This window comes from Trichomonas vaginalis, chromosome I (genome assembly GCF_026262505.1).
Source record: "Trichomonas vaginalis G3 chromosome I, whole genome shotgun sequence".
NCBI classification, from domain to species: domain Eukaryota; phylum Parabasalia; order Trichomonadida; family Trichomonadidae; genus Trichomonas; species Trichomonas vaginalis.
Window position 1 is genome coordinate 19,755,464 of NC_067203.1, and position 14,976 is coordinate 19,770,439.

At 27.7% G+C, this 14,976-nt stretch overlaps 4 protein-coding genes and 2 pseudogenes across 6 annotated transcripts, besides 6 other annotated features; all 6 read left to right on the forward strand.

The window, feature by feature from the left end:
* Positions 1-29: part of a mobile genetic element that runs on past the window's edge.
* Positions 30-1,099: 1,070 nt separating this feature from the next.
* Positions 1,100-1,137: a mobile genetic element.
* A 736-nt stretch (positions 1,138-1,873) lies between these two features.
* TVAGG3_1015660 (RNA polymerase II transcription regulator recruiting protein) lies at positions 1,874-2,377 on the forward strand (the record flags this gene model as incomplete). Its single annotated transcript, XM_001297052.1, has 1 exon — positions 1,874-2,377. One exon carries the CDS (start codon positions 1,874-1,876, stop codon positions 2,375-2,377), a length of 504 nt encoding a protein of 167 aa, XP_001297053.1.
* Positions 2,378-2,657: 280 nt separating this feature from the next.
* Positions 2,658-2,695: a mobile genetic element.
* Positions 2,696-3,769: 1,074 nt separating this feature from the next.
* Positions 3,770-3,806: a mobile genetic element.
* A 175-nt stretch (positions 3,807-3,981) lies between these two features.
* On the forward strand, positions 3,982-6,309 carry TVAGG3_1015690 (regulation of parkin-mediated stimulation of mitophagy in response to mitochondrial depolarization; the record flags this gene model as incomplete). Its single annotated transcript, XM_001301787.1, has 1 exon — positions 4,184-6,181. The coding sequence occupies one exon, from the start codon at positions 4,184-4,186 to the stop codon at positions 6,179-6,181; it is 1,998 nt and encodes a 665-aa protein (XP_001301788.1).
* A 752-nt stretch (positions 6,310-7,061) lies between these two features.
* TVAGG3_1015700 (uncharacterized protein) lies at positions 7,062-8,198 on the forward strand (the record flags this gene model as incomplete). The annotated part of the gene is made up of 1 exon (XM_051254668.1): positions 7,062-8,198. One exon carries the CDS (start codon positions 7,062-7,064, stop codon positions 8,196-8,198), a length of 1,137 nt encoding a protein of 378 aa, XP_051080242.1.
* An 80-nt stretch (positions 8,199-8,278) lies between these two features.
* Positions 8,279-9,559: a mobile genetic element.
* Positions 9,560-11,010: 1,451 nt separating this feature from the next.
* On the forward strand, positions 11,011-11,640 carry TVAGG3_1015720 (DNA/RNA polymerase superfamily; the record flags this gene model as incomplete). Its single annotated transcript, XM_051254669.1, has 1 exon — positions 11,011-11,640. A coding segment is annotated over one exon (630 nt), but the record flags the coding sequence as incomplete, so codon positions are not given.
* A 97-nt stretch (positions 11,641-11,737) lies between these two features.
* On the forward strand, positions 11,738-12,897 carry TVAGG3_1015730 (annotated as a pseudogene). The gene has a single exon. A coding segment is annotated over exon 1 (1,160 nt).
* Positions 12,898-13,128: 231 nt separating this feature from the next.
* Positions 13,129-13,768, forward strand: TVAGG3_1015740 (annotated as a pseudogene). The gene has a single exon. A coding segment is annotated over exon 1 (640 nt).
* A 127-nt stretch (positions 13,769-13,895) lies between these two features.
* Positions 13,896-14,976: part of a mobile genetic element that runs on past the window's edge.

Here is a 14,976-nt window from a genome sequence, read left to right on the forward strand (position 1 = left end):
AGAAATTCATCAAAAGTGACAGCTCTCAATTTTTTGACATTTGTAAATTCTAAATTGAATGAGAAAAATGAAATAATACTAAGCATAATACAATATTCTAGATTTAATTATAATTAGGAAAAAGTTAGTTTTGAGAGTACTTTTCATAGGCATATAGAATGAAATCTTCTGAAAAATAATATCACATAAACTCATATTATTTTCTAATATATAACTATTTTATATAAAAATCAAATTCAATGATCTTAAAAGCGAAGGATAAACCTCAAAATTTACGAATATAATGAGTGGGAATATAATGCTTATCTATCATAAAACCATATGAAATATCAATTTTTGCTTTACGCCTAATTTTTGACGACAATTAGCAAAAAATGTTAAATGTTTTTATTTATCATGCAATTCTTCTTGCGACCAAAGATTTGAATAAAATTTCAAAAAAATAAGATAGCTTAAAAAAATATACGGTAGTGTTTACTAATAGATGAATAGTATATAAATTCTATTAAAATGGATTTGATCCAAAAATATATAAAATTTGATCATAAATAAAATCGTTTTAAATTACTTCTTCATTTAAATTATAACAATTATTTTTGGTTTTATATTTTTTTGGATCAAATCCATTTTAATAGAATTTATATACTATTCATCTATTAGTAAACACTACCGTATATTATTTTTAAGCTATCTTATTTTTTTGAAATTTTATTCAAATCTTTGGTCGCAAGAAGAATTGCATGATAAATAAAAACATTTAACATTTTTTGCTAATTGTCGTCAAAAATTAGGCGTAAAGCAAAAATTGATATTTCATATGGTTTTATGATAGATAAGCATTATATTCCCACTCATTATATTCGTAAATTTTGAGGTTTATCCTTCGCTTTTAAGATCATTGAATTTGATTTTTATATAAAATAGTTATATATTAGAAAATAATATGAGTTTATGTGATATTATTTTTCAGAAGATTTTGTGTTCTTCTTCAAAATTTTATTTTTTATTAAAAAGAATCTTTACAAAATATACATTTACTTTAATTAATATTTAAAAACGTGCTCTATCAAAAGTTCCAAAAATTCAATATTTTAGCTTTTCTGAGGTGTCACTTTTGATGAATTTCTGTTTACAACATAATCACGATCAATGTCACTGACCAAACCAATTATTGTTGAGATTCAACATTTTAATTCTTACCGTTTAGAACGGATTTTGTCCAAATTTGAATGATTTACATAAAGAAAATATTTGAATGCCATTTCAAAAGTTTGAATTTAAATTAAAAATGAGATTATATTAGATAGATTAGACATTGATTTGAAAGAACTTTTGTCCCGAGAAAAATACGAATTCAATTAACGATCCTTTCGAAATTTGAAAATTTATTAGTGTTACTAATGTTGGTTATGACTGATAATCAATCTCAGAAAACTGAAAAAAATACATATTGGTATAAAAAAGAAATGTAAATTTGTGGTAGTCTAATTTGATCAAATACATATTGGTATAAGTCAGAAATTTGAAAAGACATTAGTCAAATGGTCAATCAATGTTTGAGCAATAAAATTTTAAATAATGGAACAATGTATTCACATCACAGAGCTAAAAATAACAGAATTTATAAATTGAAGTTGAACCACAAATTATTTTTGATTTGATCAAACATGTTCCTAAAGATTTGTTTAAAATATTTGAGATTTACGAGATTTTATAACCGTAAATACATTCAATAATTTATCTAAACAATTACGAAAATTTGTACAAAATATATTTATATGGATTACTCATTTGGAAAATCAATAATCTAATTCATTTTTTAAATTGAATAATATCAAAATTCAATAGTAATCAAATTTAAATAGATTCAGAGATGAGTTCCGATCAAGATGACTCGCCGAAGCCAAGGCATAGACACAATAAATGGTCTACATCTGAAGATAACATGCTCAAGTCACTTGTACAATCATCCAAAAAACTGAATTGGTTCGAAATTTCACGTAAAATGCAAAATAGGAATCCTCGTCAATGCCAAGAAAGATGGGAGTATTATTTATCCCCTTTTGTTAATAATTCCCCTTGGACACCGCAGGAAGATGCCCTACTGTTGCAAAAATTCAAAGAATTTGGGTCAAGATGGACTGTAATTGCAAGATTCTTTTATAATAGGACCAATACTAATGTAAAAAATAGATTCCTTGCAATGGTGCGGAATTCAAACCAACTTCAGCAGATGAAAGTTTTGGATGAAGTATCTTCTCCATGTGATAAGGTATTATTTCCAAATATATCGGATCTTGATGCATCATTGCCACAGATCTATCTTGATAAGTTTGCGATGATGGATTCTCTCCATTTTTTATCTGTTTTAAATTAGAGTGTTTTTATAAATTGTATATTTAGGTCTTCTTCCCTTTTTGATGTGTTATTGTTAAAATCTGTTCTTATCTCTAGAGAATCAGTAAATAAGTAATATCCAAAAAAATTCTTTGAACAATTTGCGGACTCAATTGAGAACGTAATGTCTTTTCAGCTTTTTTCTCATGGCATAAAATTAAATCCAAGTTCTGCATGTCTAGACTTGATATAACAAAATATTTGAATTTTTAAGCAGTTAGCATTTTATCGCAAGCACAAAGACTCTATTCCATTAGTTTTGTTGTAAACAGAAATTCATCAAAAGTGACACCTCAGAAAAGCTAAAATATTGAATTTTTGGAACTTTTGATAGAGCACGTTTTTAAATATTAATTAAAGTAAATGTATATTTTGTAAAGATTCTTTTTAATAAAAAATAAAATTTTGAAGAAGAACACAAAATCTTCTGAAAAATAATATCACATAAACTCATATTATTTTCTAATATATAACTATTTTATATAAAAATCAAATTCAATGATCTTAAAAGCGAAGGATAAACCTCAAAATTTACGAATATAATGAGTGGGAATATAATGCTTATCTATCATAAAACCATATGAAATATCAATTTTTGCTTTACGCCTAATTTTTGACGACAATTAGCAAAAAATGTTAAATGTTTTTATTTATCATGCAATTCTTCTTGCGACCAAAGATTTGAATAAAATTTCAAAAAAATAAGATAGCTTAAAAAATAATATACGGTAGTGTTTACTAATAGATGAATAGTATATAAATTCTATTAAAATGGATTTGATCCAAAAAATATAAAACCAAAAAATAATTGTTATAATTTAAATGAAGAAGTAATTTAAAACGATTTTATTTATGATCAAATTTTATATATTTTTTGGATCAAATCCATTTTAATAGAATTTATATACTATTCATCTATTAGTAAACACTACCGTATATTATTTTTTAAGCTATCTTATTTTTTTGAAATTTTATTCAAATCTTTGGTCGCAAGAAGAATTGCATGATAAATAAAAACATTTAACATTTTTTGCTAATTGTCGTCAAAAATTAGGCGTAAAGCAAAAATTGATATTTCATATGGTTTTATGATAGATAAGCATTATATTCCCACTCATTATATTCGTAAATTTTGAGGTTTATCCTTCGCTTTTAAGATCATTGAATTTGATTTTTATATAAAATAGTTATATATTAGAAAATAATATGAGTTTATGTGATATTATTTTTCAGAAGATTTCATTCTATATGCCTATGAAAAGTACTCTCAAAACTAACTTTTTCCTAATTATAATTAAATCTAGAATATTGTATTATGCTTAGTATTATTTCATTTTTCTCATTCAATTTAGAATTTACAAATGTCAAAAAATTGAGAGCTGTCACTTTTGATGAATTTCTGTTTATTACACAGTGATTTGCTTTTCCATCTCTTAATTAACCATATTATTTTTATTGTAATTTGAATCAATAATTAATTTTGAAATCTTATTTGCCAGAGAATCGTTAAAGTTTTTGCATTAAATTGATTGTTTTCACCTAAATGTGATGTTTAATTCAATTATAAAATGTCATAATTTGATAAAACTTTCAATCTTCCATAATTGGAGCCAACATAGCATCAAATCGAGATAATGTAAGTACAAGTGCTGTTTTGTATAAATGAAATATATCATTTTTTATGAATCAAATTTTATGTGATATCCTCAACTCCATTATTACATCATATACCGATAATCTCACAAAAAATGATTTGAAAGTATCGATATTAAGTAGTAAATTTGAAATGAAAGACCTAAAGCTATACAAATATTCATTACTTCAACATGATTTACCATTAATTGCCGAAAATTGCATAATCAGAAACATTTCTTCATACCTTCCTTGGACAAGCATGATGAAAGACCCGATTGTCGTGAATATTACTGATGTTCGCTTTTATATCAAATCATTATTTGGTGATAAAGATGAAATGCCGCATCATAGCGTTTTAAAAGAAATTAGGGAGCATCAATTACTTGCTCATGAGCAATATAAAACTCAAGTTGGTCGACTTTTGATGTTAATATCACCTAAAAATATAAAAAGCATGCTTTTCGGTTTTGTTTCGCAGATGAAAATCAAAATAGAACGTATTAACATTGTCATTGCAATTGGAGATTATCATTTAGGAATTTTAATTAAAGAAATCGAAATTACTGATCCTGTTCAGAAGATCGATAAGACCACCAGGTTAGTCAAGCTTAATGGGATAAGCGCTTACCTTGATAAAAATGAAGAATTGATCAACACAACAGAAAATGCAATTTTCATTCAGCAAATGAACAACATTTACAACGAAAATCATAATTTTATCATCAAAGACTTTTCAACAGAAGCCATTGCAACTATTGATTCCCAATTAGAACTCTCAATTAACATTGATGAAATAAATTGTGAAATTCTTCCATGGCAAATCGAATTTTTAATACATACAGCATCTAATATACCAAGATTCATGCCATATATTACTACAAGGAACATGACTTCCGATGATAATTTGGATGAAAAAGGATTATGGAAATTTATTCACAAAGCAGCGACCAATATCTCATCACCAAAGACATTTATTGACAAATTCAAAGAAATGAAGGAATATTTGCAAAATTACAAAGATTCTAAAAATAGAAACGAAAATATTCAAAAATTAGATCATTCTTTAGACTACAACACAATTGTTTTGTATAGGATGTTAGCGGAAGCAAAGAAAGGAGACAGAAAACTCACAAAAGATCAGTTAGAAAAAGTATTTTTGTTAGTTGACACAGATGCGCAAATTTACTTGCCAAATTTGTTATTTACGTCACCTGTACATGCTGAAATTGGTCAGGTCAACTTAAAAGTCGCAGATTTCCTTTGTATTTTGAATAATTTATCATTTTCCATGGAAAACAAGTCGAACGTTCAAGTAATCGAAGGCGGATTCAACTCAATCCAACTTAAGCGCAAGGTTGGAAAGATCTACACCCCTTTCTTTGAGAGTATTGAAAACGGTAGAAAAGATTTCAATTTTAATTTGGCACTTTTTTGTCAAAATTGTTTACAAAAGAACAAAAATGAGATTGCATTATCATGTTCGGCTTCCAATTATGTCATTAACCTGAGGCATTTATCAGAATTAGTTATTGACGCTTCTTTTATTGATTCCATCGTTTCATTTGTAACAGAAGTATCGAAACTGAGGTTTGAGATACCAAATCTATCTGTTTATTTGTCTCCATTTGAGATGGTCATTCACAATGGAACAAATGTTCATTTGACTTTTGAATGCGAAGGAGGAATCACTTCCACATACAAATCAGACATTTTGTTAATGGAATTGAAGTCTGGTCGTGTTAAATTTGGCGATGAAAAGGATATTTTGCTCGCAGAAAATGTTTTTCTTGATTTGATGCTGAAAGATAAGAATTTATCCATCAATTTGCAGCCACCTGTTATATATATTGAACTCGCTGATATCGCAAAACTACTTGAAATCGTTCCTGAAATGCCAAAAATAAGAGGAGTTGGAAAATGTAAATTCATTGATTTGTTGAATGTTATTCCTGAGTTCAGCTTTTCTTTACATGTTCCTGACTTCTTCGCTGTTGTTGGTTTCCCTCTAACAACTGAAAAAATCAAAGTTAATATAAAATCTCTGGATTTCGATGGAAACTTTAATGAACTGAAGAGTGCAGCCTTCCTAAAGCTGAAAATGGACTTCAAAGGTATCTCCTTTGCTGGAGAAATCTTTGATAAACATTAAAAAATTTATAATTTGTTTGTTTGAAAATAAAATCATACTATATTATTTTTTCATAACTTAACTATTTCACAGTTATATCAGAATGCGTTTATTAAGCATAATCTAATTAATTTTTTTTGAAATATCTTCTGTAATTGTATTTAATGTTACAATACAATGGTCTTCTAATACATAATAGAAGAATTATTAGTCGCGATACAAGCAGAGTAGCTAAAATATCCGAAATATTGAAGGTCAACTTTAAATATGGCATTTATTGGCAAATGTATATATGAACAAGCTTTTATTCTTTGTTTATTATCCAAATAGATGTATTACAAATCTATTGGATGAATTTTTACGAACAATTTTGAATCTTATATGATTACATTTTAGGTTTGGATAAAAAGAATTCAGGCTTTATGTAACCTAACAAACAAATATTTATTTATTCAACAAAAACACTGGAACAGATCTTGTTCTATCAGTAGTATATGTTGAAGGGTTGTGTGACTTTTTTTGTAAACGTAAGAATTCATACAATATTGAACGATTTTGTATCATTTTTTTTAACATATGAAGTAAAAAATGTATGATTCTTACGGTTTTTATTCTTACGTTTTTGAATAAATCAAGATTTAAAAAATTTTCAAAATTGTAAGACATTTACACTCAGCCCATACATAATGAAATAAAAAAAATAAACCATTAAAAATTCATGTCTTACATTTATGAAAATTTATTTTTATTTTGTATGAAACCGATTTTAAAAATTTATGAATAATTTATAAAAAGTTTTTATTCCTACAATTCCTATATTACCATTAATAAAAAATTAACTTCTTATGTAAAATTAAAACTAAGTTAAATTTATTTTTTTTTATTTTTTATTTTATAATAAATGAGTATAACAACTAATTCATTGAAATCTTTAAAGTTCACTAATTCAGAATTAGAAAATATTTTAGAAAATTTTGGAGACGGTTCTTATCCAACATATATGCAGAATGTGAAAGAGTTTTCCAGATTGTTGAATGAATTTAAATATAACGGACCAATTACTAAAAAGGCTATAATGAGATATTTATATCCCAAAAAAGTTGAAAAACAGGAGAATATTCCTCTTTATGGTCCAGAGGACCTGGGCTCAGAGAGCCTTGAAACACCTCCTGAATATTTTGAAGAAAAAATTAAACAAGATGAATATTATAACGATGAGATTGAGAAATTGGAACAATTAAGAAATGAAATAGATGAAAGAATTAGTGAATTGAGAAATGCTGAGAATGAAGTAGAGGGTTTAATGAATATCCCAGCTTCAGAATCAGAAGTTCAAAAATCACATGAAGAAAGATATAAAAATTACTTTTTGGAATCTACTAAAAATTTATTAGATGGTGATATTGACGAAACACTTTCAGAAGAAGGCACAAAATTTATTCATAAACATAAGTTACAATTTATTGACGATGGAGATTATCCATGTATATTACTTTCACCTCCTCTTGATTCCGAAAAATTCAAAAAAGCACTGAAAAATGTAACATATGCAACTAATACGATTAAGAAAGAAGATCATGATATTTACACAAATTATTATTTAAATAAATGTACAGGTGTTGATAAAGTTTTTGATTTGTTAGATAAAATATCAAAAGAAACAATTGGTACATATACAATTTTATGCGATTGTGGTTTCATTATTGAAGATACCAATAATGTTTCATATGAAAGAACAGCACCGAAGGAAGACGAAGTTGAAAGGTCTATACCATTCGTTATTAAGAACATAAAAGATATGAAAACGTATAAGCATTATATTTATTCATTTATTTCAGAAAAAATGGAAGCAACCCATAAAACATCTTCTCATCATTTTATAGCTATTCATACATTCCTTTTCAAAGTTGTGAAATTAAATAAGACAGGAATTAGATTTAATGTATCAGGGTACGCATTCTTGAGTAAATTAAAATGTATTCGTCACGTCGCAGATGATAAAAATTTATGTGTTCTTAATTCATTTTATGGACTTTAGCCCTGGACTCTCTGAGTCTCGGACTTTAAAAAAAAATAAACTTTATTTTTATTTATTTTTTAATTTTTATTCTTACATAAATGAACAAAAATGGAACAGCTAAAATGAATGATAATCAAATAAGAGCAGAAGGTAGAAGGTTATTTAAACGCTTCTATAACATTCCTGATGGTGTTAATCCTAAAACTCGTAGAAGCTATTTAAATGAAGCCATAGATGCATATGAAGGATTTGACATTTCATCAGAAAGTGAGAGGTTAGCAAGAATGTTAAACGTTAATATTGATTTTTATTATTGTGACCCTCAACCAGAAGACGTAGACATTAACAAGGTAGACTTTCCATTAGTGGAATCAATAATGATAGATCCAGAATTTGAAACAGTAAATATTTTATTAACACAGAGTCCATGTGGAAAACTTCACGCTGACAGAATAACAGACGTTGAAGCACTCACAGGATATAAAGTTTGCCCCTTTTGCAAAGAAGAAGTTTATTCTATCCGTGATGATCCAGAAAGGAAAAACCAAAGAAGATTTTTAAAACATTGTGAGAAATGTAAAGAAAATAATGGAAGATTAATTCAAGACGTTCAATTGCAAAACACACAACAACCATATGCACCACATATCACGAAACAGAAGATATATCAATGGCTATTAGCACATAATTTGCAGGAATATTATAAACCAACAAGATATTATATTACTTTTGACTTCGAAACATTAGAGACTAAAGAAGAACTTCAACTTTCTGAATGTGCAACTTTGAACGCTTACTTAAAACCATTTATGGTATCATCAACTGTCAAAATAAAGCCGCAAAGCGGCGAGGTCGTAGACCGTGATAAAACATTTACGAGGAATTTTTGCTTAACATCAAGTGATTCGTTCATCTCTGATTGGATTGAATTTTTATTTTCAACCTGTTCATTAGTTGCTAAATCAAATATTGAACAATATGAAGAATTAATGAATACATTAAATGAGAAACAAAAGGAAGCAATGAAAGAGCTTTTAGATGAAGAATTTAATAAAGTGAATATCATTGGTTTTAATTCAGGAAAGTTTGATTTAAATTTAATTCTTCGTGATTTAAATACTGCAAAATGGAAGATAAAATCAATGCTGGGTTCTTCTTCTCAATTTAAGCAAGTCATAGTAAAGAAAACAAACTGTCCATATGAATTAAGATTTATTGACATCAGAAATTATATAGCGGGTGGAACATTAGACCAATTTACTCAAGATTTCGGAAACAATAAATCACGTGTTAAATCCTTTTTCCCTTATCAATTCATCACATGGGAGAATTACGAAGATGAATTACCCAGATTTGCCTTACTTTTACCACCCCTCTAAAGCTGGGGACACCGCCTATCGTTTGGAGTAGCTATTAAATAGAACCACCAAGGGTATTTTTCGAACTGCTGGTGTAGTGTAGTGGAAACATCCGACATAATGATTCATTATGCCAAGGTTTGATTCCCATTTAGCCAATTTTTTTCTTTTTTGGATCATGAATTTTTTTTTTGGGTCACTATAAGATTTGTTTCATGTTTAAATCTGCTGCATATGTAATCTATTTTTATTTTCCTATTTTTTAAAAATCTATTGGATTGCCAAATTTGAATATATTTAAAATCATAAAAATCCAAAAAAACTATAAATATATGTTTTATGCATAGTGCCGATACTCAAATATCAGATTACTTAGATCCATGAATAATATCCGAATTTTTTTTTCTTAAAATTAAACTTCAAAACTTCTTGCAATCTTATTCTTCATCAATTGTAAATTTTTAAAACCATTTTTTAAAATAATTTTGCGTAAATTTTATTCTCATGTTGTTTTAATCGAAAATTGATACATTTTCAAAAAAATAATATTGACTTATGAAATTCATTTTTTAAGGTGAAATAGTATTGTTTTTATTAAAGTATATGAATAATATATAAAAAATTAATGAATAATATAAGCAGATTTTTAGTTTACAAAACAAATATGAGCAATGCAATTTCAAACTTTTGCTGGCAATTTCGATATTGCTCAAGTTTGTAGTATTTGTGATACCTATAACATCGGCTTAATCAAAATTCGATTTTTCTTATGAGTTATTGAGAAAATTTGATTGCAATGAGAAGGATTTCGACGTTTTTGATAAACTAAGAGCTGAGCTTTAGGGGTTCAGTTCATTTATGGCTGTAGTTTGATGCGTAGATCTCTTTTTTATTGTAAATTCTTTCAGCATGGAGATCGAGAATGAATCTTTTGAGAACTTTATGAGTTTTTACACCCGTAAAGAGGTCCTTCGAGGAAAGATAGTCCAGACTACATGAAGATGTGGGTTAACCAAAAAAAATCCGATGGTTTCCCATATTCATGTAGATCTTCGAAAAAATGAGCACCAAAAAAGCCAAAAAAATAGGCTTTTATTGGATTTGTACACTAGATCAATAACCTATTTAGGATCTGACACTCTTGTTAGCCAGAGATATGAGGTCCTTTCTAGGAAAACGATCTATTCATCCATAAAAAAAATGAATTATCGTTTTCCCCAGAAATTACATGGGGAGTGGTAAAAGTAAGGCAAATCTGGGTATATAAAAAGGAACCATTCACTCAAGATTCATTTTATTCAGCATTAACACAAGAAACAATATCCGATTCAGATTATCAAATATATCTCAATGATGCTAAAAATTTTGAGAATAGATTAGAATATTTTATTCATTATTGCAATAAAGACGTTGAAATTATGATTGACCCAATTGATAAAATTATTGAAGAAACATTTGTTTATAAAATTGACATGCTCCATAATCTTTCATTATCATCTAATGCATCAATGATTCGTTACGCGTTAGCATATAAGAACTTCAATCCTAACGAAACATATCCAGAAGAAGAAAATGTGGAATCAAGTTTTGAATTAACGAAAAAGTATTGGAAATATAAAATTGAATCATATAAGAAACAAGATGAAAAGGCGAAAAGAGATACCAAAAACAATGTTTCAATGGATGACTATCAATACTATCACGATTTAATCCTTTCATCTAAATGCAAAATGTGTGGTAAAGCGTTTACATATGTAAATAAACCAACATTAGATAGAATCGATAATGAAAAACCACATACCAAAGAAAATTGTCAGTTAATGTGTTGTTATTGCAATGTCGTAAAATCAAATAAAGATGAAGATGTTCAACGTTTAAGAATCAATTTAAGAAATTATGCATTAAAAAATAATTTACCAATGACTTTAGATTCAGTTGAAGCTTATCACATTCTCCGTAATGGAATTACTGGTGGTCTATCAAATGTTCAACATCGTGTTAATCTTAAAGGAATCACGCACATTAATAAACTTTCATATAATCCAGAAACTAAAACTGTATCAAATGAGGACACCACCAACATTATGACTCATTTCGTTGGAGTTGACTTTAATTCATTATATCCTTCATCATTTTCATCTAATCCTCATGATTTCATTCAATATACTGACCATAAAATGTATATGCCGGGAAGATTGAATGGTGTTATCATTTGTGATACAGCAACAAAGAAAGCAAAAGCACTGGGAATTATTAGAAAGAAAAATACTTTATTCGTGGCTGAAGTAAAGGGTCACATTGATGAAAAATACATTAATGATTACATAAACTTTTTACCGATAATAAGAAACTTAGATATTATCACAGATGAAAAAACAATTGGCAGTTTTATGTATAATTACATGAAATCAAACAATCTACCAGTTGACCAGAAACAGAGGAAATTAACTCAGTTAGCATCAACACACAACCAATATCAACCATTTTCTTCTTATTATCTTTGGTATCTAATCGACAGGTTTAATTTTATCATTGATGACATTCAATCAATTTTAACATTTACTAAAAACACTTGTTTTAATGAATTTGCGAAAGAATTTATGAACGAAAGACAAAAGGCTGAATTAGAAGGAAATAAAGGAAAAAGTTTATTTTGCAAGATTTCGCTTAATGGATCATATGGTTACGATGCAATGAATACACAAAATTACGCAAAGACTAAAATAATGAATGCACAGAAGGCACGCGTTGCATGTATGTCAAATAAGTTTAAAAACATAAGAGAAATAGGAGAGGATACGTATCAAGTGATGCTTAAAGATAGATTTTATAGATGTGATACATGTTTACAAGAGGCATTCTTCACTTTAGATAATGCTAAATACTGGTATTTAGTTTTCATTTATGATTTTATGTATAAATGCTTGAATGTTAATCGTTTTCATTTCATTGAAGGTGATACTGATTCATCTTATTGGGCAATCGCTGGCGACCCAAATCTTCCTAACACTCAAGCATTTCAAGCAATTGTTACTGATAAAACAATTTTATGATAAAAACATTTTCAAATTCGCACCATTTGATTTCTTCTGTTTTGATGAGAAATTTAAACCTAAATTAAAGAATAAAGCTGAAGAAAAAGCACATGAGAGAAAGTTATTGGGTTTAGCAATTGAGAAACAAGGTGATAACATGGTTGCTTTATGTCCTAAGTGTTATACATCATTCAACGGTTCAATTGATGGAAGTGATTTTAAAAAGATTGCACAAAAAATGAAAGGTGTTAGTTTACGACAAAATAAACAATTAACACCTAAAAAATTATTTGGATATAATAAATGATAAATTGATATTTGATGGTCAGAATATTAATTTACAACTTAAAAATGGTCAATGACTCGCTTAACAATTGGTAAGACTGCATTAACAGGAGCAACCACACTAAGGCTGTATGTTGTGAAAATGGATGTTGTATGCCATTTATTTAATAAAATACCACAGAAGAGACAAAAGGAACCGTTAATGATGGTTTTGATACTATGATTCAAAGAGGTGGGCACCCTTAAAACATTGATTTTATTTTTATATAAATGGATAACACAGATTTAAAAATTTAATTGCTGATTTAGTACTTAATCAAAATTTTCTTGATTATTATGATTTAAAAGCATATCTCCAAAAATATGATAACAATATAACGGGTGATGATATGGAATATTATTATCCATATTATAAAAATGAAATTTTGAAATATCATAATAAAATAATTTCTGAAATTAAAGACAAAATTAAAAATAATGAATATTCAAAGGGAAAAACTAAATCACAACTTAAACAATTGAAAGATTTCAAAAATAAAGTATTAACAGAAGAAGATATTGATGAATTATATAAATTATATAATCCTGAGCCACAAAAACCAAAGGAACAAAACACCCAGGTCCTTCAGACCATAAATGAAGCACAAGCTTTAATTTATGATTCATTAGTTAAACCATATTCAGCCCGACTTTTAAATGAAGATCAACTTTTGGAATTCATCCTTCAACATAAACTCGAAGCGGGAAAGTATATCAAACCTTTATATACAGCATATTTAAAACAAATGAATAGAATACATCCAGAATTAATGAAGGAAGGAATGAAATCCAAAATCAAAGCAGATAAAATTAAACCACTTGCAACACCAAAACCTCTAACGACAGTACCGCCTCCTCCTTCAGTTAATCCTTCATCATTCACTTTATTATATCCATTTCAAACATTAAAGAAGCAAAAAGATTTTAAAAAGGGTTTCAAGATATTAAATAAACCAATTGACCCGAAAATTCAACCGTTAAAGGAAAAATTTAGTCGCCCTTCATTTGCTCCATATCCATATTCATACGAAATCGATCATTTAGAATATTCAAAAGGAAACGTTACTTATTTATTCGCCATTAAATTAACACTAGATATTTATATTGCATTCCGGTGAAAGGGAAACAGAACAGGAAACAAGAAGAGCTATTCATACTTACTAGATCATGAAAGAGTAGATAATATCAGGGGTGATGGTGATAAAGGATTTCAGGCAGCTATGGCTCATTATTTCCCACAAATTAATTTTTACTTTTCATCCTCTCCATATACGTTTCATAATAAAATAGTTGATGCGGTAATGAGAACTCTTAGAGATGCGTTAGGGGTTAACGGTCAGATATACTGGGATGGAAATCATGACTCCATCATACAGCAGTTAGTATATTATTACAATAATACATGGCATAGAACTATAAACATGAAACCAGTGGAAATGAAAAATGATATTTCAAAGAATGGGAATATATTAGAAAGCAAATGTAAAGGTTGAATGATGTTAAACGTGAACAAATTAATTCGGGGCTCATGAATTTTAAACAAAGGAAATAAAGTTTTAATTCATCTCGATTATGGAAAAACTGATAAATCAATGACAAAAAGAAGACGAAGATTTGACACAATAGCTGAATTTGTTAGATATATTAACGGCAATGCATTAGTTGAAGTTGACAATAAATTAATAGAAATTCCGATTTATTTTATTACTCCATTATATTTAAATAATATTTAATTTTTTTTATTTCGTAAGAAATGAGTGACAACAAGCAGCCAAGAGTCCAGACGATGAATATAAAAAGAAACTAAACAGAATTAAATCAAAAATATGCTATTACAAAAAGAAGCCACAATGCGGTGGGTTATGCCCATAAAACTAATGGAACTGAAAACGATAAAGAAATAATCGAAAAATTAGAAACTTACCGTTCAATCCTTAAACTGAGTGAAGCAAAAATAAAAGAATTTAATAGAATAAATAAATTGATTGGAAGAGATGAATTTTAATAAAGATGAATTTTTAAACTCAATCCAAATTTAATTTTTATTCCTCTTTGACAACATCTCTCTTTCCATCATTA